Source organism: Dermacentor silvarum, chromosome 1, assembly GCF_013339745.2.
Source record: "Dermacentor silvarum isolate Dsil-2018 chromosome 1, BIME_Dsil_1.4, whole genome shotgun sequence".
In the NCBI taxonomy this organism is placed as follows: Eukaryota; Metazoa; Arthropoda; class Arachnida; order Ixodida; family Ixodidae; genus Dermacentor; species Dermacentor silvarum.
The window spans coordinates 190,827,367-190,850,658 of NC_051154.1; the positions used below are offsets into that span (position 1 = coordinate 190,827,367).

General features: G+C 44.8%; 1 protein-coding gene across 4 annotated transcripts in view; it reads left to right on the plus strand.

The window, feature by feature from the left end:
• Positions 1 to 23,292, plus strand: part of LOC119436549 (E3 ubiquitin-protein ligase UBR4-like) — a 465,665-nt gene that overhangs the window by 308,854 nt on the left and 133,519 nt on the right. For 2 of the 4 annotated variants that reach the window (XM_037703422.2, XM_037703425.2), the window contains 4 exons: positions 3,763 to 4,100; positions 4,182 to 4,379; positions 9,684 to 9,722; positions 17,511 to 17,801. In XM_037703422.2, the coding sequence (XP_037559350.1) occupies positions 3,763 to 4,100; positions 4,182 to 4,379; positions 9,684 to 9,722; positions 17,511 to 17,801 (866 nt within the window). The remainder of the gene's footprint in view (positions 1 to 3,762; positions 4,101 to 4,181; positions 4,380 to 9,683; positions 9,723 to 17,510; positions 17,802 to 23,292) is intronic. The other 2 variants (XM_037703424.2, XM_037703428.2) reach the window with 1 other exon arrangement.

The window sequence follows — 23,292 nt, forward strand, 5'->3', positions numbered from 1 at the left end:
TTGACTCGCTGCGCGGCCGCCGGCAAATGATCCCGACCGAAGGTTGTTAACACCCTGTAGATAAAAACTGTCACCTTTAGAACATCCACAATATCTTTATCTCGGCGTATAACAGCTTTGAAGTGGTTCGGTGAAGAAAGCATTTAGAAATCTGACAAACCGACGTCTTCCACGTCAGTGCTGCTTCCCAACTTGAAAAACACGCGCAGATGCACTGGAATCAGTAGAAATGGGACATTTCCGTGCTTGAGGGGCGCGCGGTGCCGATGCCATCTTGGAAACTATGACCACTCATTACGTCGATGAGCCTATCTCCTCCCCCCCCCCCCCCTAACACACACGTACGCTAGCTTCACGTACGCCCCTGTAGCGTTAACGTTACCGTCAGCCTGAAGCCATCGCAGTGCCGGTAACATAAGTAGCCACCACTCAGTTTGGCAACATAAGTAGCCACCACTCAGGCTAGACTTGGCGCCTCTGCAGCACAATGAAAGGGGTACGGAAGGAAAGAAGGGTAAGACCTCACTGAAGAGAGCAAAGCATTGGCTATCTTGTGAGTAGTGGATGCAGTGTAAGCTTTTGCTTTCATTCTTGTGATGAAAGTCAGACGTGGCCACACCATACGACGTAGGTGGTGTGGTGAGAAGTGAGGGAGATCGACACAGAGTCGAGTGCCGAGTTTGGTTGGTTCAATTATCGCTTCTGCTGAGCGCTCGGTCGACCCTTCCTTTCTTTTGCTAGTTTCTCAAATGCACGTGCTGTCTGGAGTGCTCCCGATATCTTAGAACGTTCCTCCACTCAACACACTACTTCGACTAAATGTGGGTAGTGTGGGGTCTCACATGTGCTCTTGTGACAAAGGAACGACAACACAGTAGTGCAAACAATCAAAAGGGCATTTATTCCACCTTTCATACATTAATACATACTAGCCAAATTGCTACCAATAAAAGATTCACATGGGCGCGCGACAAATCAAGTAAGTCCGACTCACCGCGACCCGATAGCGAACGAATACGTTCGCCCCATGCTATGACACCATCGCCTAGTCGTTCACGTGTACGGTCACGCGAACGGTGGCGCGCTCGAACGATCCGTGTTCGTCCATACCGGTGTCCTGCTCTTAGCCTCGCGCGACAGTCTTGCGAAGCGGGCCGGCGCACGCGCGAAGCGTTCGTGCGTGTTCGTCGCCGATCCCAAGCCAAAGAGAGGAAGCGCCTTTGACCTTTTGCACCCAAGTCACCCCGCCGTTCGGTGGCGCTAGCATCGCGACACTCGCGCCCTCTCTCGCAATGCACCGCAACCACACCGACTGCCGCCGTTAGCCACGCAGAGAAGCCGGACCACGGGAGCCACGCCGGGAAAACATCAGGGGACGCGTGAGAGTCGCGCATCCGCACAGTATCAACCAGGCCCCTTGGCAGAAGTGTCGTGTTATCAGTTCAGGAGGGAGGGGCACTGTGCTCAACTCAGTGGAATGGAGGAAGAGGTTTGGGTCGAGGATCGTTTGGCGAATATGGGGGTGTGCGTTGACGCTGTTTCTTTTATCTCGATGTCACAGCTTGCACTCACTGGGCTACATATTTACGCTTGTGACAATTTGTATCGCAATTAGTACTCCTCATGCATCTGTGAAGCATCCAGTCCTTCAAAATGCTTAGTGTCCAGCGCTACCCTGGAAAACGGTCAGGTGAGGCAGACTTTCAGCAGTGCCTTCGTGTATCATAGTTAGGCTAGCCATCATGTTACTTTAGGATTTTTTACGCAGAATTCAGGCAGCATCCTGTTTCGCTGATGAAACAATCTTGGCGAGCATGTCGCATAGCATCACCAAAAAATTTTTAAACTCCAGCGAACAGCTACTATATCTATGGTGTTTCTTTTTTTTATTTAGTTTTAGGATCTATTCAGATCAATTTTATTCTCTTGTGAGGTACAGTCACAAGCAAAACCACAGATTCTGCGAAACATATTTTAAAGCCTAGGCATGCAGGTTGAAATCAAGTACTACAACTTACCTGCGCACTAAGACAATTCCAGGTTCTGTGGTTCTGCTAGACAAAATTCTAATTTTTTGCTGATGCTGTGGTCTCTTGACTTTTGCTCGCGATTCTACTTCCAGCTCGTCACTCGGAGCGCACTTCATGCTAATTTTATGCTCGTTTTTATTGTTGATTTGTGGAAATCGTGATGCATAGAGGGACTTTGTTGTATCCTCCAGTCTACTTTATATCATATTACTTCAAGGATTTCACTTACCATCCTAGCATATGTGCTATACTGTAATAAACCTGTCTTATTTTATTATATATTCATGGCAAAGTTAGTGTCTACAATGTTATACCACTAAATTTCAATGTGCCATTTACGAAGAAAAACCTTTCTGATATTTCGTTGTGACTGTGTGATTTTGCATTTGCAAATGTCGAAATCCACTTGCTTATACGTCCTATGAGACTATTTTCTACAGTTGTGCGCATATTATTATGGATGATTATAAAAGCAAAAGCTGGAAAGAGGGAGTGCAGGGATGAACGCATCCAGGCGCTGCAGGCTGCACCCTGCGCCGCATACTCTAGCGATGACACTGCCTCAGATGGCTGACTTTATTAGCATGCCTGCTTTAGATGAGCTTTAATTCACGTGGAAGAGAAAATAATGTTTTTACACAAATATCTAATAATGAAGATCGAAGTTATACAACCACAGCATGGCCTGCTGTAGCTGTCATATATGCAACATCCTCAATTGTAAAAGCAATAAAAAAAAACTTTTGAGATGTTTCTAGTTCTTTTGAAGAAGGAGTTGTGTCAAATCACTGTAAGACCAATCCTATTTTTATAGGTGGGAGGTAACCTTGGCGACACATTGAAGCATTTCTAATGCTCGTTTCAGCATGAAGTTTGGGTGATATATTCTTTGTTAGTTGAAGCATTTCATTGTATCAAACATTTTTTAAAAAAACACCATTATAAAGGTTTCAGCTTACCACTCCCCCTTTAATCCCGAAATTTGATTTGATTTGATTTTAGCCATTGGCTGTGTAATCTAACATATCCATGTCAATAGCTGGCTAAAAATGTAGTGTGACCTGTTCATGGCAAAATAGCAGTTTTATAACACAGATATTGATTCCCAATTTCAATTTATATATTTTCAATGCTGCTTAAATCCAGTATTAATGAAGCAAATAATATAAATTCAGAAGACGAAGTGAAGAAAAATGTCACCGCAGCCAAGAAGTAGAATTCTTGACAGATAACTAGGGGGAAAAATCTAGAATACAGCCACAGGGCCACCTAGCCAGTGTGTCTGTACTCCTGCCTGCCACTGTGTAACGTTGCTTCACTGCATTTTCTAGTGTATAAAAGATAAAGGAACGTGTCCAAAGGTGCCAATCACCACTATTTTCTTGTACTTCTGCATGAGAATGGAAGGGGGCGGGATAAAGGACTTCGATCACCAGTGGTGGTAGCTCTGACTGCTGCTGCCCAGCCATCGTTCATGACCCTGTTGTTGCTAATAATTGTTTACATCCCCCACTACAGAACTAGGCATTTTTTAAACGTAGCAAAAAATTTGCATATAATAGTATGGAATTCAGATATAAATTTTCGGATTTAGTGGCCAGAAGAGCATCAGAAAGCCACTAGTAACTCAATTTTTCTTGGAAGCCTTACGGTCTCCTTCATAACACTGAAAACATCATTGGCATACTGTGATAAATCAACACTAGAGCTGCCCATGTGTCCCACTGTGCAGGTGAGGCAGCCACTGACCACACAGATGGAGGTAAAGCATCAACATCGGGGGCAACAGGTGTGTCGCAGTCCCTGTCGGGCACTCCACAGCCGCTGGTGTCTATGCCAGGCAGCTCATCATCAACGCTGGGTGGCCTCGAAGTGCAGCCACAGGCCTCCCTGGAATCTCAGGCAGATGTGGAGTCACATTTTGAGATGCTCGAGAACATGGATGCTGTGGTCCTCTTAGGGGGGGCCGGTGGTGCCGGGGCAGGGGGTGCATTCCCACCGCTGCTGGATATTCCACCTGATGCTGACGATGAAACCATGGTGGAACTGGCCATCGCCCTCAGCCTTCAAGTGGGTTGCAGTTTGCTTTGTGTTGTTGTGTGCTGTGACATCCATAGCATGTATACCTTTCTTGGCTTTAACCATGTTCAGGACCAACCTGGCCAGTCTGAAGACCTGAATCTGGGGGCTCTGGGCAGTGCTGGGGGGTCACAAGGGCCAAGTCAGCGGGCGTCTTCTCTTGAAGGTGGTCACTATTCGGACACAACAGCCTCGGCCGGCGCTAGTGATGATGAAGGAAGCACAGCCGCCACTGATGGCTCCACACTGCGCACATCGCCTGCTGAACAGGTCTGCACTAGCCACTAGATTGACAGCATCTGTTTAGTTTGGACAGATGCATTAGTGCATTATACTTAATGCACTTATACATCTATTACACACACCAGAATTTCAAGTGCAAGTGCAAACCAGGTTTGCAGCCTTTACACAATTTTTTTAGGGTGTGTGAGTATTGAATAGTAGATTTCAAGTCGAATATCACATTTACTCTAAAAGACAAGGCCAACTATTATATTGAATATCATAAAATATAACACATGGTTTAGTGCTTACAAATTTTGTACAAGCAAACGAGGTGCTGCACATGCACAGGATCTATACTGTCATTGCACAACAAGGTCTGGAAGATATTTTTTATCATTATAATTTCTATTGAATAGAATCAAATGCTTTTTTTCCCTCTGAAGCTGAAGAAATGGTGAAGTTATGTTATTCTGAATACCAAAGAGGTTTTGAGTTTAATACTGGGCCATACCGTGTTTTATAGCAGCCTTTTTCTTAGGCGGTTTTGCTTCCCAGTTTTCCTCCAGAAAACAGAAGAGCTGTCCCACTTTTATGGCATGTGGGTTCCATAGATTATTGTCAGGTCAGTAAGACCATCTGCACAATAGACGAAAGTGTGGACCGCACATCACACGACTTCAGGTCATCGCTCTGTGAGCAGCCATTGTTGGCGCAGTAGGGCTCGATTACAGCTGTGGCTTTGACTGTAAAGAGCAGGTGCCATTTCACTCCCAGGTTCAGTGTCGTTTGCTACCTGTCTAAGGTTCTTAAAATATGAGGGCCACAAAAAGTTTGTCTGATGGGCTCCACTCCATCCGCGTCCACCCACCGTCTGTACGAATGCATCTGCAGCCGGACGATGAGTGCGCTAGTCAGATGCTAGTTTTGTGACAGGTTGCTCAAAGCTACAAGAAGAGACCGATGCATGTCTATAAACATTGTCCAGAACGAGAGGCCGCCGTACAGTGTGGCGCAAAGATGGCGATGGCAACCATGAATAACATTGGCACCATCCCTAACGCTCATTTCGTTGGGGAGTTAGTTTGTCGGCTTTTCGAGTGTCATCCAACCGCTGCGAATAGATCTGCATTAATTCGGCACCTAACCATAACTTAGTCACCGACATCTGATTAAGCAGCGCTGATTAGGCCTAGGCAGTGTGGCCATAGCAATAAATCGCCTCTGGCCGATATGCAAACAGGCCACAAGCTGTTGCAGAAAGCGTGCCCCTAGAATGTTCATACGGGTAACTCATCAGTGATTGGTCCCGAGATCACATGTACGGATTAGATAGATGTCCGTTTAAGTGGCGTTGGGTCTAAAGGCAGCAACTGCTGCAAGTGTGCATAGCAAGCTGGTCTGTGCTTAACTCTTTCCCTACCATGGGGAAAATAGGTGTTTTTTGTATGTTACGGCAGATGTTTTTTTTTTCTGAAGGAACTACTGTACTCAATATTTAATGTCATACATAAAACAGAAAGCAAAATGAATGCACTTTTCACACATAGAAGTTTTATTAACGAGATGTATGTCATAAAAAAGATATAAATTGTTAAAATCAAGATTGTGCGATATAATTGAATAAAGTTTGTAAAGGCACGCTTGTATCTACTAAGAAAAAAAATATTACGAAAATTATGAGATATACAAAATGTATTGCCGTCTATTAGGCACTATCTCCGAAAAAATCAAAATTTTTCATTGAACAGGTATTCCACTACAAAAATTTAACTGTAAGCACTACAGTTAGGCGTGCCGGGCTGCGGCCGCCGATGTTCCGAGCTGGTTTACGTCGTCGTCGCTTTCAGACTCAAATTCCAACGAAAAGTCAGCTCCCTCGCACTCATGGCTATTCAATGTATCGATAAGATCAGCCGCAGAGGCAGCGGAATTGCGATATCTGCCATCTCCCAAAGCGCGCGTGCCGTTTCCGGAACTGGACATTTTTGCGTTCTGCTTTGACGATCGCGAAACTTCGGAGCGCACTTAGAAATCACCGCCTGGCAAGAAAAAAGCGAACTGCTTAGGAAACAAAAATATAGTTTTGTCTCTTTCACATCCAATGGCGCAATGTGTCCACGAGTGGCGCAGAAGGTCTTGAAAGCAGCATTTCAAACCATCGATTGAGGGCTAACGATGTCCAATGGGCACAGTACGGATAGAGTTAAGCTCACATGCCGGCAGCGAGATTCAAACTGCGCACGTGTATGAATCTATATTCATGAACACATCTATTTGATACTATCTGCATGCCTTCCAGTTGCTTTTTAGCCTGATCTTCATGCATGCTTTAGTAATTTACATACACGCTGCTTTTGCCGCTGTTCCCTTGGTCCAAATTGCATATGTGAATTGTTTTGATAGGTCCTTTCATCCTGGACGAACCTATCAACAGAGATTGTGCACCGTGGAAAGGCTGCCTGCGCCTAGGTACCAATCACAGCCGGGTCTTTCACCGTATATATTGAATATTAGAAAAATCTAACAGTGCACATTCAGTTCGCAAATCGAATTATGCGAATGTTTACTATTCAATTCACATTTGTAATTCGAGTATTCGCACAACCTTAGAAAAATCTAACAGTGCACATTCAGTTCGCAAATCGAATTATGCGAATGTTTACTATTCAATTCACATTTGTAATTCGAGTATTCGCACAACCCTACAGTCAATTATTTCATTGTGGTGCAACTTCACTGTAACACAGTGCTCATTGCCATGATGCTGCACCACATATGAAACTGAGTAGCAGTGAGATGAAAGTGGTGATTACTGAACATACAAAACTGTGTTTTTTCTGGGATTCTGGTTTGTGCTGAGGCGAGATGGTGTCAAAAAGTTCCTAGGCTACTTTTGCAACACCTCAACAGATGGCAGCACAAGGCTGCATGCAGTCACAGATAGCACTAACCCTGATAAGTCAGGTTGCCAAAGAAAATCATCCGGTCTCTATCATGAGTGGAGTAACTGCTCTCATGCTGACCATGCATTTTACAATGTCTGCAATCTTTATTATGAACTGCAAGTCACAAGAGAGCAAACATGACGTTCTTCATGAAGCTGGTCAAACCAGCAGCTTCGTAGCTTTAGTACCTTCCCGCAAAAATGGGCAAAAGTAGGACCAGAATTCTAAATATTGCTTAATTTTGATCACATTATGAGGAAAATTAATAAAGGTACATGAATGAAATTTTGCTTCATAAATATAAATTCCTTGAGCTCTAATTTATCCAAAATTTAGCTTCCTTGAGCGTGTAGTTGCTGGGCTGTTTACAACAGAAGTTGCAATATTTTGGCAATCGTCAAAAGCAAATTATTCGAAAAGTAAAAATTGCGCATTATTTTGCTGCGTCTGGCAAATAGATAAATATGTCCTAAAGCTACAGCCCAAGCCACAATGCAGTAAATGCGGTAGTTTGTTTTAAATATGGTCACAACTGAGACACAGTTCGCAAAAACCATGTATCTCATGCTTGTTCTTGAACATTTATTTCTAAATCACATTAATCAATTTCTTTATATTATATATCGTTGGAATCTACAAGAATTAAACTTTTTATGGTATATACAACTTTATATCCTAAGTAGAAGAGCCGCCACGGTTGCTCCAAAAGCACTGAGAACGGGGGCCTCGTGCCGCCGGAGTAAGACCGCTACCTTAAGAGCAGAAGGAATACCGTGAACTCTGTTAGCGTGCCATGAATGATCTGTCCTCAATGTCGATGATCATTGTTGGGGTCTAAACTTGGGTGTATGGGTATGATCCTGAGGCAAAGCAACGGTCTTCGCGAAAGAGAGCCCATGATCTCCCTAACCAAAAAAGGCAAGGCAGAGCAGCAGCTCGACAATGTGCATGCTTAGTCTTTTTTGACATTCGCAGCATCTTGCATTGTGAATTCCCCTTGAATTACCAGACCATTAACAGCGAATGCTACTCTTAAGTTCTTGGGTGTCTAAGGGAGGAGATTTAGCAAAAACAGCCCGATCTGTGGCATGTGAGAAACTGGATCTGTGCAATGACAATGAGTGCTGTCATAGAGCTCTCCTCACACATTTCTCAACACAAACAACATGGTTTCTATGCCCACCTTACCAGATTTGGCTTTCTGTTGACTTCGCTCTCTTCCCAAAATAAAAAAATTTTGAAGGTCACTGTTTTTACGCATATGCTGAAATCGTGCGAAAAGCAGAAGTTGCTCAATATGCTTTAGAAAGACTTCCAGGATACATTCCAAAAGTGGCACGGATGCTGAGGGATGCTGCACTGTTATTATGATACTGAGAGAAGTATTTCAAAGGTGATAGTGTTTAAATGTAGATAAATTACCTTCTTGTAAACCAAGAGCCAGTCTCAACTTTTTGATACTACGTCGTAATTGTGTGTAGCTGCATTTATAAAGATTTGAGCATTTTTGGCTGCACTGTGTGCACACAGTATTAAAGACATGAAATTAATTTCTACCATAATTGCAGTCTATGTGTCACATGGTATAAATGCACATATTTATGTAGCTGCATGACTGGTGCCTGCTGCACATTAGCTGGAAAACAAAGCAACCCACTTCAAAGTGGGAGTTACATGATTGGGGCCAAACGCTTAGCACTTTCAGTTTTGCCCGTTGTTCTTTAAATTGAAGGCTTTCACTATCACTGCTCTTGCCTAATACCACTGATACTGGAGATGGTTTGCATCTGCTTTGAAATTGTGATTCTCAGTCCCTTGGCCTAGGAATCACTATGCATTGCTGAATTCTCCTGCAGTTCACATAAATGGCTTGATAACATCTTGTAATGCATATGCTGTATCAACAACCTCAGCTCAAGGTATCTCAAGCATGTTCTGACAGAAAAGTTTGTCTTCTGTCCTTTGCCCATGGGAACAGTGATGTCGAAGAAGTTTCTGCGCCGATTTTCATCTCCTCAGTGACTGCAGCAAGCCTTCCATGGCAAATGCAAATGGCCTGCATTCAATTAAGCTTTACAAAATATATGGCCAAGGCACATAAGCTATTCCTGTAAAGGCCGACATGCTTAAAGCTATCAAGCAATTGTACAAGCATTGGGGGGGGAACCTTGTGATATGAGAAATATGGCATGAGTACACAGTAAGTATTAGTGTGCATTAACCAACAGCTCACTTATCTCCGTTTAAAAAAAAAGTTAATATAACAGGTAATGCATTCTTAAATGTGCACATATAACTTTTTATATTACCGTTCATTAAAAAAAATGTTTTCTCCCATAGCCATGCTTTTCCATGAACACGCTATAGCTAACAGCCTTTTAAAACTTCCTGTTCCCTGCTGCAGTGCTCCCTGCCGATGCATCGACTCGTCGTGCTTTCCCTGGTGCGTGTGCATGTGTGTGCAGTGTGCTATGTCGTGCTTTCCCTGGTGCGTGTGCATGTGTGTGCAGTGTGCTACTATGTGAGAAACCTTGCTGCTTTCTGGAAACATAACGCCTGCTGCTTTGAGGAAGGAGTCATTTGTTACTTCTCTGCACAGCATGACAATTCCGAGGTAGCCATGCTGTTATTTATGTGCAGCTCCTTGTGCTGTGACGCTTTGCTGTATGCTTGTGTCAGTTTGCAGACTGCACCCTACGCTGCACGTACTACTCCCTATACTTCAGCTGTGCATTTGTGTTGTGAGGTGTCTTTGTGCCTTTGCCATCTTTCACAGCCCCTTCTGGCTATGCATGTGGTGCATGACCACGACATGTTCCTAGTTTAGTGCTAAATGAATGTAGTGCCTTTTCTTGCTAGTACTTTCTTTTTAATGGGCTATGCATGCATGCCAACTTGGTCCAACCCTTTCACAGCTCAAGGAGGTGTCAAAGCAGTAGCTTACATGGGCTATTCCCTGTAAAGTGTGTGCAGACTATTTATAACGCTGCTGAATTTCATGCCACATAGCTACTGTGCAAGCTAGCTGTGATGGCTGGGTAGAATCGCATGGAGATGTTCATTTTAACAGGGCTGGTGACAATAGGTACTACAGTAGAACCTCGTTATAGTGAAGTCATTTGGACCTGAAAAAATCTTCACTATATCAGCATCTTCGCTATAGCCATTCTTCAACATTTTGTCTTCCTGTAACTATGACAAAATGTTATAAGCACAATTCGTTGATTTTCATTCAAGAGAGTGAAACTATGCTCTTTATTGAAACGCAGATTACACATCTTTGGATGTATGGTGTTAAATCAAGGTTGTCTATACAATGTTTCCTGGTCATGTCAGAATTTTCTCAAGCTGCTTAAACTGATTATAATAACCACCCTTGTCTCTCGTGCCTTCATCATCATCATCAGCCTATATTTATGTCCATTGCAGGACAAAGGCCTCTCCCTGCGATCTCCAATTACCCCTGTCTTGCGCTAGCCGATTCGGCGGCCGCATTTCGATGGGGGTGAAATGCGAAAACACCCGTCTACTTCGATTTAGGTGCACATTAAAGAAGCCCAGGTGGTCTAAATTTTCCGGAGTCCCCCACTACGGCGTACCTCATAATCAGATTGTGCTTTTGGCATGTAAAATGCCATAATTTAATTTAATTTTTTTTTTCTTGAAGCCACTGTGTCTTTCTCAAGGCTGCATGGCACTTTTGTTACCATGAAAGATGCAGACCAATGGAAAGGAGGGGTTGCTATCCTTATGCATATTGCTGCTACCACAATTTAAAGGGACACTAAAGAGAAAAATTATTTACCTCTATTAGTAAATTGCCATTCTACAATGCCAAAAATGGCACTCTTACAGCAAGAAGAGAATTGGTTAGCCAGAAAATATGCAAAACAAAGACAGTTGGCGCCAGTTCCTGCTCTAGCTTGCTGTGATAGTGTGAATTTTTACGGCAGTAAGAAGTAGGGTAGCTGCTAAGCCGAGTTGACTTCTTTATTGGTAAAATGGACTGCAGCGTGGTTCTCAAGATCAGTGACAAATTTCGAAAGTCATTGATGCCTTAGCGGAGTCAGGGCCTGTGGCTTATTGACGAAGGCGTACGCTCCCGAGCGTTTAGGGGCTAGCAGCGCCCTGCCAGGTCCGTGACAAAACCCTGAAACTCACATATGTGTGGTCGACAGAACAGAAATTGGCCAGGAGGTTCGTGCTAGACGAGCTGACCTGCGTCTGAGAGCTGGACCTTGTGAATAATTTGGCATTCAGGTCTTTCCTCCGGAGCGATGCGAAGGACGTATGCACCCGTCAAATTTTGAGAACATTTACTGAGCCAACACAGCCCAAATAAAAAAAAAAAGACTTTTCGTACCATTTTAGCATGTCCTTTTAACAGGTGCATCGTAATATTGAAACATGGTGACGACCCGATAAAAACTCAAGGCAGCCAACACACACACAAATTGTCATTGTTACTCAAAACGGTGAAAGTCGTAGTTATTGTGCTTCCTTTTCTTTTCTTTTTTTTTCGTCGGCACAATTATCCACATTGTTACGGATATAGTAAAAAATGTAGCCTTTTCTTTATATCATTTCTTCACCATAGCCGTCTTCGCTGTGTCACAGGTAAAATTACATAGATGCTTATGGGAATGTAATAGGAGCTGGCATTTCTTTTCACTATAGCCATCAGTTCACTATATGTGGATTCACTATAACGAGGTTCTTCTGGATCATTAATGAAGTGCAAATGGGAGACTATGAAGTATAACGTTTCTACAAGTGCGATTTCACGCCTTTATACATCCACTCTTTAAATATGTTGTAGGCTCCAAGCTTAGTGTAGAAGCCAAAGCAATGCCAACATTGGACAAAGTGGCAAAAGCAAGAATGGAAGAATGCGTTGTTAGCCCTAATTTGTTTGCATTTTCTTTGGTTTCAATAGTACATTTGTGATGCCTTAGCGGCTTTAGTACATTTCAGTCTTCTGCTGGCATAGGCATCACCTACACTTAAGCCAGAGCTGGGATGGTTGAATCACTGGTGTCTGCTATGAGTGGACTTCCCAGAACAGAAAATGTTTCCTGACATGGCATCAGCCACACTGTGAGACAAGATGGTGCATTTTGTTGTATACATTATTCCTTAGGTGCGTCGTGAACTATCGTAAATTGAGCAGTCAATTTCCAGTGTTCTATTTTAGTTAAGTTAGAGACTTGTTGAAACTACATTTTAACTGCAGGCTTGTCATAAGTGGTTATACAGTGGAATCTTGTTAATTCGAACCTGCTTAATTCGAACTTCCAGTACTTTGAACTTACACTGGACAAATTATGTGCATTTCAGTGTGTGTAAATGGCCAGTAATTTGAACATGTTCGTAAGTGTTTGCAACGGTTAATTCACTGTGCCGCCGGCCATGCTCTCAACAGCGCGAACTCGCACGGCGGCACCTCAGACTTGTCAGTGCAGCCGCGCAGTGACTGCTGCTCACGTCTCCAGTTGCAATTGCCATATTTTGGAGCACCAGAAATTCTTAAAATTCAACAGTTAGGTTGGGGTGTGTGTGATATGTGAATTTTGCCTGTAGGTGGGGCTTTACAGCAGCAAAATATTGGCCTAAAATTGTGGCTTCAGGCAGCACATGCCATGCTGCCATGAAGCCACACTTTTGGAACTAGTCTCTCATGTGTTAACTCAGTGCATATGTGCTGCCTAATTCAACGCTGCACGTAAGTCCTCCATTCTATGAGCTTCTTTTAATTCGAGCAAATTTTCAGGCCCCTTTGAGTTCAAATTATCGTGATTCAACTGTATTTCTGCATCTTGTCTCGGAGTGTGGCAACAGGCTCACTGTGAGACAAGATGGTGCGTTACGTTGTACACAGCTAAATGTAAACATGGTACGCAATATCCTTCAGGCATCTTGTGAACTATTGCAAATTAAACAGTCAGGTATTAAGGTTCTGTTAGCTGATTTATGGGTTTGTTAAAACTATATTTTAACTGCAGCCATGTCATAAGTGGGTATAATTCTGGAATGGCTAGCTGCAGAAAGCTGTCCCACAGCCAAGAAAGCAATGTTTGACCAAGACCTGATGTCATCAAAAATGTGGGAAGAGCTGAATGTGTGTAACGTACATAGAAACATTTAGAACTCATTAAAGAGAGATGAAAGCTTAAAGCACATCATTGAATTGAATATTGGTGCAGTGGTGAACAGTGGTGCGGCATTATGCCACCTGCTCCAGAAACATCATCGTTGCTGTTAATCATAGGGGTGTGCGAATATTCGAAACTTTCGAATAACGCAACGAATAGTGTCATATTCGATTTGGTCTTCGAACTGAATAGTCACTATTCGTAAAGGTGAATATTTTTCTAATACATTTCGAATATTTCAAAACGTCAACTGTGCCCAAATAAACGTAAAATTGAAGCAAAAGTAAGGTACATTTTTTACTACCACTGTCATAGTATAGACATAAAACATGAGAACTTGAATAGTGGAGCAGGCTACGCCACTTAGGTAGCCAGACTTCACAGGCTGTACAGTGATCATCCGCCCTCTCTGAAGAGTCTGTGCATGCAAAGAAACAACTTGTTTGCTCCTAATGTTTCATTTGTGCTTTTAAAGAACAACAGCGCTTCATGACGAACTATGTAATGAGATAAATTTGCTAAATTTAAGAATACTAGGATGTCAATGTTCTTTTATAATAATTGTGATAGCGGCTGGTCATTATTCGATAACTATTCGAAAACTTTTCGATATTTGATTCAGTCTCAAATATGACTATTCACACACCCCTAGTTAATCATGATTTGCCCTTATCCAAAAATTGTTCCTGCAGGGTAACTGTCACTTCCAATACTGGTAATTTGTACTGTGGCAATGCATGCTTATACTGTGATAGCTTCTAGTCAAAAAGTTGCCTTCCAAAATATGTAGTTCGAAAAGACAGAAAAAGCTGTTACAGTCTATTGTCACTGCTGGAGAATGTTGTATGCATCCAAATATTGCAGCACTCCTGAATTGAGTATTGAGGATCCTGGCCCTAGCACTCCACAGTATATCAAGCATGTATTGACATGTGTATGATTAACAGCTACGTTCACAAAGGTGCCTTGACTTGTTTCTTCTCCACAGCTGAAGTAGACACTAGACTTCAATAATGCTCCTCAGTAATTCCTAAGCTATGAGTTTTTAAGTGGGTGCTCTAGGCATCTACTCAAAGGCACTAGAGGAGAAGCACATTTCTCATTAATTCGTAATAGCCCTAAAAGAATGATTATCAAAGAACAGTGACTACTACTGTGCGAGGGATAGTGCTGTTCCCTACTCAAAGGACTTGAGGTGGGGCACGTTTCAAGGATCATTTGTGAATTTATGACTTAGTGTTGAAAGGAAGAATATGCACGTAGGGTAAGCCGTTTGCAGGCTAGAAGAATTTCATTGTGCTGCCTGCTTTTGGAAATGTACCGTATTTTCCTGTCTATAAGTCGCACCTTTGTATAAGACACACCCCCCTCAAAACAGCAGTTTTTCCGGAAAAAAAAGCGTATATGAGACGCACCTGTTTGTTCGGTAAGCGATTTAAAAAAATTATAGTGACGTGTCACTCTGTGAACGCAGGTCACGCGCAAGCATATGTGTGCCATATATTTCCACTCCAGGCGTATTTCTGCCGTCGTGGTTGCCGCGATGTTCCGTGTAAAGTCCAAGGGCGATAAAATCGTCCCCACATGCTGTATGCTGTATGCGCGAGTGAAGTGTCCGACAGTGAGCCGAATCGCGCACAAGGGAGGAAAGCGGGAAGGCAGCGTGGGAGGGGGGGGGGGATTGTACTCTGGTAGCAACTGCATAGTTAGCGCAGCGGCGCGCGCCGTATCTTGAAAGCAATCTGCAGATGCGAAGAATTCGGGGTCGGCCGACCCGCGGTCGGCCTGCCGTCGCTTGCGTTGCTGCTCCGTCCTTCTTACACGGCGCTCGGGAACTCGATCACGAGAAGAACGTACCCGCTACCTCGATAGCGCGCACAGAACTCGTTAACCAGCGCGCTTCGCGTGGCCATAACATCGAATCCGATTGTGACGGCAGTTTTTCAAAAAAAAAAACCTGCAAAAGTCGCTCACCATTTTATAAGACGCACCGACGAAAAATTCAGAAAAAGAACGTGTCTTATACACCGGAAAGTACGGTAATGAACTTTCCATTTTATAGTTGAACCGCAATATAATGAACACAGATATAACGAATTATTGGATATAACCAACTGAATCTAAAATTTGGTTGACGATGCTTTATTTTAGTGAGTGTTATATCAAAGCAAATATTTGTTCACTCGGCAGTTCAAAAAAATTTATTTTTTGGTAGCAAAAATGACAAATACAGTAGAACCTCCTTCATAGGTCTTGGAAAAAATGTGAGAAAATGTGAGAAAAAACGTACTAACAGGGAAAACGTACAATTCGAAGTCATTAAAAAAAATTGGCCGAGCCAATTGCAGTTTGCAGTTGACATCTACGTAATGTGAAGCGTTGCGCGAACCATTGCAGCATGTGACGCCAACACGCGTTGTCGTTGTTATGGCTTCAGCAAGTTTGCATTTACGCTTCTCGATTTTCGGCCCGAGTCAGCAGCCTCTTCGGGCAGGGCATTTTTGCAGGAAGTCTTCAAGTGCCCACTTTCAAGAATCTTTGAGGCCTGAGGCGCCAAAGCACGCAGAGCTGGTGGGGACCAAGCAGCCTGGGAGACACGTCGTTATCACATATTGCGTCGTGTTTAAGACAGCGGTGGGAAGCTGAAACGAGATCGAGCTGGTAGGCGACGGCAGAATACAATGCCGCCAGAGCGAAACATGGTGCTCACTTCGCGCTGCCTGCAGCAGGAACGATGGTGCATTTATCGCCTAATAAAAGCGTGGAGTATGTTTCCAACGGCACTAAACCACACTCTTTGTGAAGCAGATAGGTGAAAATGATTATCGCAATATGGTTAGTGGCAATATCTGAATGCAATGCACGACAACCCGTGAGATTTACTGGTGCTGTGGAAGGGGAAACTGAGTGTGCCATCATTTTCATGCGACACGAGCAGGCAAGTACTGCAGGGAAGCTGTTGGGCAGGCGCTTACTGCTCTCAATCACGCGTGCCTCATGCTTTCCCTTGTTCACATGGGGTCTAGTGGCTGGAAAACGTATCATACGATCGCAGTTTGACGATGTACTGAATGTTGGATCCAAAAAAATTTTTTTTCCTGGAACGCATTAACTGCTAAAAAAGAAGCTTAACTGTATTGGGTGATTTTTTGTGTTTTTGATCGCTAATGTTGATGCCGGGGAATTGTAAGAAACGGGATTGTATCAACGAGGTTCTACTGTACTCAGCAAGAGCTTTGGGATCCTATGAGACACTGCACCGAATTTTGTATTGGCCTATAAGTAGCTTTGGGATGCCCAGCAATTGCTAAGTCTACTTCGGCAGCGCATTGTGCGTGCAGGTGTTTCCTCATTCTCCTTGCGCTGATGTATCATGCTTGGAACTCCAGGTGCAGTGGGCGTTCCCCACAGTTGCAGCCTCTGTGCTGCACCTGTAAAACCAGTTGTAGGCAGGTGTTTGATGGTTACGCCAAGCATCCTCTCCCTCATTCTCTCTCATACACAGTAGCTGATGCATCCAATAATTGAGCGCAGCATGTGTGTAGGATGTTTTTTCTGTCTCACTGTGCTCACGAGTAGTTCATTGTACTCTAGATGGCATTACGTGTTCTATATTAGACATGGCAATGGGGAGGTTCACATCATAATTGTGCTGCATAAGACCGGGTGCTTTGAGGATATAAGTCAATCTGCTTCTGATGGTCCTTTATTGGTTCCTAACATCGGAAGTGAAGTACACACAAACCAAAACATCCAAGAATTTAATCATTCATCACATGCATTAACATAAATTCGCAGAATGTGTGGAATCAGCAGAAATATTTTTATCATTATCAGTATGGTATCACATCTTTTTATTGTATGTTTAAATGAATATTGAATATAATGGAATCATTTTCATGTTAGATGCAACCTTCATTATAATGAGGTTCAAGTTTATTTGTTGCATTCATGTTTGTTTGTTGATTATGTGTGCACATATATTAAAACAGTTTAGATAATTTAGCATTAACTGTGTAGAGCCATTGTTATGAATGGTTTCTGCTTTTTTTTTTTTTTTCCTCATTGTGCCCACATAGCAAGGTGGCAGTGGTGCTGGCTCGGAGAGTGGTGGCAGTGGGGCTGATTCAATGACAGGCGAGCCTAATGTCAGTGGGCGCAGCAGTGCCTATGGAGACAATGCATTGCCTGAGGGAGGCCTGGCACGCTCAGAGACAAGCTCAGTGGGGCTTCCGCCCACACTGCCTCAAGAGGACCCTGACACAGCCTGGGGTCTGCATGCCCTGCGTTGTGCCTTACTGGACCGGCTGCTACGTTTCCTGCCACAACTGCGCAGTGTGGGTGGAGTACGTGCCATACCATTCATGCAGGTCAGTGGTCGTCTTCAGCCCTGCTAATGTTTATGAGGGGGAAAAAAAGACCCAGAAAAGTGTGCAAAACAAGAATTGATTAACAGTAATTAACATATTGACAGTCAACCAGACAATGAAATACAAATGCTGCATAATAAAGAACAAAATTATAATTGCTATTTTTGCCCCGCAGTGTACACATCTATAACAGCAGTAGCAAAAATATAATAGAGAATGTGCAAGACATTATCAAACAGGGCTTTACATAAAGGATAAAACAAAAAGTGCTGTTAAAGAGGCCCTGAAACGATTTTGTACAAACGTACTGAGTCGTAATGACCATTAAGTTACACATTTAAGTGCTCTGCGTAAAGCGTGTAATTGTTATAAGGTTTTAAAAATGAGCTTCACTACCAATCGCAGCAGCACCGCTCCCCTGAGTTTTCAGACTTCGTTAGCCTGATTGATATCAGTTGGGCGAGCTATCGGATTGGCCGCCCAGGTTGTGTCATCGATTATATTTCTAACTTGATATTGAAAAAGTTTTGCCAAAAACAGTTCGAATGTTAGTTAACTTGTTTCTGTAAAAAAAAAAAAAAAAAACTAGCCGAAAGCGATGGCCTGCATGGTGTAGCCACCTGGTAGCACAGAGCTCAAACAGAGTTAATATAGCACTAATCAAGTGTATTCGACTTTGCTGCTGTTGTAAATTTTCGGCAGGAGCTTAATCATGAACACATTGTTTTCTTTAAATGTTTAAAGTACGTTAGACTTGTTTGCCGCAATATTATCTCTGTGGTTGGCTGGTTAAGTTCTGCGCCACCAGATGACTGCACCATGCAAGCCGCTCAGGCCGATCACGTCTACGCTGATGCCCCTTTATAACAGCAGTAATAGTTTAGTTTACGCCTCCACCCATCTGTCGAAACACCCAGCTCGCCTGCATTTACCGGAATGCCAGACGTTTCGCGCTGCGACAGAACGCGTGCTACGCATGATGCTTGGATAGCTCTGACACATGGGTCAGTGTAGTGGTCAAAGCCCCCGCACTGACGCTTTATCTCTGTGTCAACTACATTCCCAATTTACAGGGTACTCAGGCACAAGTTTACTGCACAGCTCTTTGAATAAAATAAAATCGACGAGAAGTTCAAGAGGGCAGAAATAGCAGTGTGCCATGCAGATGAGGAAAGTTAAAATATAACTTCTGGAACAGGCTTCGTCGTGCGATTCTCCGTCTAACTGTTAAAGGGGTTAGCTCAAGAAATAATATGAGAAACGCTGAGATATTTATCATATTTTGATTATATAAACCAGGCAGCACGATTTTGATCTGACTCAAGAGAGCTAATATGGTTATCCTGGTAGGGAATCCATATAGGCAAGGTAAATTCAAGTTTGCTCCTAACGAATGTTTCATATGCTATTTTTCTAATTGCAGGAGGGGAAAGGGATAGCATTATTTTTACAGGGGTGGGACTCCTGCACCAAACTGCGCCAAACACAGAAAATTGACCGAAATTGCACCACGCTGCGCCAGAACGGCTTCGGCAGCGGCTGCAAACAGCGAGCGGATTGGTTCTCCGAAAAAGAGTGCAGCCGTTCACATTCCGCACACCGCACGAGGCGCCTCCCGCACAGTTTCTTGTAATTTTCGCGATTAGTTAAACCTGGATATAACGAAATTGACAAATTCCCGAAAAACTTCGTTATAAAGAGGATTTCGTTATATGCAGGTTCGGCACGAAAATTCTAAAAATAAACGTTTACCGTATTTACTCGATTCTAACGCGCCCTCAATTGTAACGCGCACCCGTTTTCTGTTTTCGTCGAAGCACTGATGCTCGGATTGTCACACCAGGCACCGGATGCGTGGACGCGTGTCGTTTCGCACAAGCGCGAGGCATCGGAAACGAAGAGCGAGCGTCACGATGGCGTCGTAGCGTCATATAGTGTTACAGTAAAACCTCGCTGTTACGTTCCCGGGGGCTGCGTTTTCCCGGCTGTTACGTCGTTTTCGACCGGTCCCGGCACAGCTCCCTTAGAACTCAATGCAATGAACTCAATGCAACCCCGCTGTTGCGTCGCAACTGTGGGACCGTTCCCGCATCATACGTTGCGAACTGCCACCCCGCGCCGGCCCGAGTGGCCATTTTGACTTTTCATGTCGCTTGGCTGGGTGGCTTGACGATGGCATTGGCTGCCCAAAGTGCCGGGGGCGACAACTATGACGTATTTTCGGTTTCCGCCAGCAAAAGTATGGCCCTTGAGATCCGTATTTGCTATATAAAGATGGTGTCCATGACACGTTGTGGCCCTAAAATTGGTTTGTGTCATAGATATTCCGTATATAAGGGTACGACCACACTAACGGCAAAAAACGCGCGCGTCATGCAGCGAGCGGCAAGTTGCCGCGCGTCAGCGCCTTGCCGCGAGGCCACCGTGGCACGCGCCGTGCGGCAGCGCGATAAGATCTCCCGCGCTCTCCGAACGGGCGAGCAACACCGCGAGCGCTCGTTGTTTCTTGCGAGAGACGACGACGATCGTCGATTGAAAACCCGGCGCGGACCAGCGGCGTTCCGGTTGTGATGGCTCCGTGACGTCACCCTCGTCGCTCTTGATTGGTTTTCATCTCGCGGCACGCGGCATTTGCCGCAGAACCCATTTCGCGCGGCACGCCGCAAGACCCCCGATTCCTGCCGCTCTGGCCGCGCGGGGCATGACGTGTTGCCGCGCGTTTTTGCTGCGTGTTTTTGCGCGCTAGCGTGGCCGTGCCCTAAAGTCCAAGGGCGATAACGCAGTCGCCGCGCGCCGTATGCTGTATGTGCGAGTGAAAACGTGCGAGAGGAGCCGACGACCGCGTCTAAATCTCGCGCGCGCAAGAAAAGCAGGGAGGAAGCGTGCCTTCTTCCGTTGCGCTCGAGGCACCGGCGAGGGAGCGAGGGGGGAGGGATAGCGGGGCGGCGCGCGGTCGCGCCGGCCGTACCTTGAATGTGCTCCCTTCCGGGTAGCAGAAAATAGCATCTTTTACACTCTCTGAACCACTATATATATATATATCTTGAAAGCGATCTGCGTTGGGGCAGAGTCTAGCAGTGTAGGTGCGTCGGCGGCTCGTAGCTTTCTGCGTGCTGTGTGTTCTCGGCGCTCAGTTTGCGTTGAAGCGATAGACAACAGCACGAAGCTGTTGTCTAACTAGCAGCAGCAACGCTCGCCTCTGCCTCTCCAGCGGCGCTTCCACACGCCGCCAGCGTTTGACAGCGCGTGTCCGCACTTATCGAGTCTGATGTACCACAGCGTGTACCAGCGCGTCGGCCACATCAGCTGGAAAAGGAGAGAGTGCCGGCTTGGCGGGCTAGGCCAGCTGCAGCAAGCGGCAGGATCAGATTTGAATGAAGGGAAGGGGGAAAGGTCACGCCCACGGCGGCAAGATCGCCGGGTCGAGGGATGCAGGGCCGCCTCGCACACGTGCGCTCGCTTCGCATTCCATCGCAGCGGAGAAGGTGCTTCCGGTTGCTGCTCGCGCAAAAATGACAAAATTTGGGGCGAAATCTCTAGGTGGTCGGGGGGGAAAATTCGTTATATCGAGGGGGGTCTCCCGCTGCCACTTCGTTATGTAGAGGTCTCAAATACATGTGCTTCTATGGAGTAACGGCGGGGAATCGAAAAACTTCGTTATATCCAGGAATTCGTTATATGGAGGTTCGTTATAAGCAGGTTTAACTGTATAACACTGGACTTTTCGACGCTTCCGGCAAGTGGCCGGCGTGTGCACGGTCACTCCTGGCTGTCATTGCTGCTTTCGGAGCGGCCAGAGCGGTTGTATTTACAGTGAATTAGAATACGGTTGAGTGGGACGAGCGGCGCGGCAGCAGCAGCGAGCAAATTGACCTTCTCGCTTCAACACGAACGAAGCGGCGAAAACACAACGCACACGAAGCTATCATAGCTCACATTCTGTCCGCATCGCAGATCGCTTTCAAGATGGGGCCCGTGCGGCCACGCCATACGCGGCAGCCGCCCTAAGTAGAACCCCCCCCTCCTTCCCCTCCCCTGGTGCCTTGCGCTCGACGGAAGACAGCGCTTCTTCCCCGCTTTCCGCCCTTGCGCGCGCGAGGCTGAGCCGCCATCGTCGGCAAACCCTCGCACGCTTTCACTCGCACATACAGCATACGGCACGCGGCGATGATGTTACCGCCCCTGGGCTTTATATGGAACATCACGCCGACGACGATGGAAGAAATGCGCCTGGAGGGTCCATTTAATTGGTATCACATTAAAACATATTGGAGTAGTTTTACGTTATATCAGCCCAGGATTGATTGCGTCTCTGAGTCTGCGGTGATATAGGGCAACCCAGAAGTTATGTTACCGCGTCGAATGGACCGCATAATTTGAGAACACTTTCCGCTATCATCACGAGTGTCTGTGCGGGAATATATAGTTAGATCGTAGTGCCACCGATCTTTTCAGCTTTACAGGATAGCCTGCGCCGGGCTGCCGCTCGACCCACTCTTCTATATTGTAGTATGCTATAGCTACAAAGCGCGCTTTGATTGCGCGCTTCGTTTTGGTTTATTCTGTGTTTTTTCGTGGTTTCGAAGTGAGCTGTCATATTCCATTATTCCACCAAAATTCAGAGTGGTCTGCTCCAAACTGTTTGAAAGTGAGTATTTATCTGCTCCAAATTGCTCCAATATAAATTTTAGTGTGCTCCAATCTGCTCCAAAAGGCAATTTTGTCTGCTCCAAACTGCTCTAAAAGGCAATTTTACTTGCTCCAAAAATTGCTCCAAAGTGACTTTGGGCAGTCCCACCCCTGTTTTTAGGTAACCAAGTGACCTTGAGGCATCTGCTACAAGTTTTGAAATATGTTCGGACCAGGACAATTTACTTTTTATGAGAACGCCTAGATAGCGGCAGGAATCCACTTGATATATGTTTTTAAAGATGAGGTTCAGATCATGTTGCAGTAATGTTTTATCCATGCTGTTTGAGATTCGGTGGTGAACAACGCAATCATCTGCAAAAAAGGCGAATAAACAATGTTATTCCAGATGGAAAGTCGTTTAGTATTAAGATAAGAAAAAGAAGCAGGCCAAGGACTGATCCATGAGGAACCCTGGAAAGCATTTCTGTTTCCATGGACACCTCACCACCGAAGGCACTGAGTGCGTGCTGCTAAAAAACATTTTATCTATGATAATATAAGCGGGTCAAGGTTTAGGCAGTAGAGTTTAGTCTTGAGGCAGTGGTGAGCTATGCGATCGAATGCCTTTGAAAAATCACTGTAGATGGCATCAATCTGAAAAGAGGAATCAAAGTTTAAGTGAAGGCCAGTGGTGAATTTGGACAACTGTGTCTCACACGATTACCCAGGGCGAAATCTGTGCTGGTCTCGGAAAAAGAATTTTCTTTTGAATGATGGGTAACATGTGAGTTTGATTATGATGTGCTCAGACAGTTCACAAGCAATGCATGTTAGCGATATGGGACGATAATTGGACAGG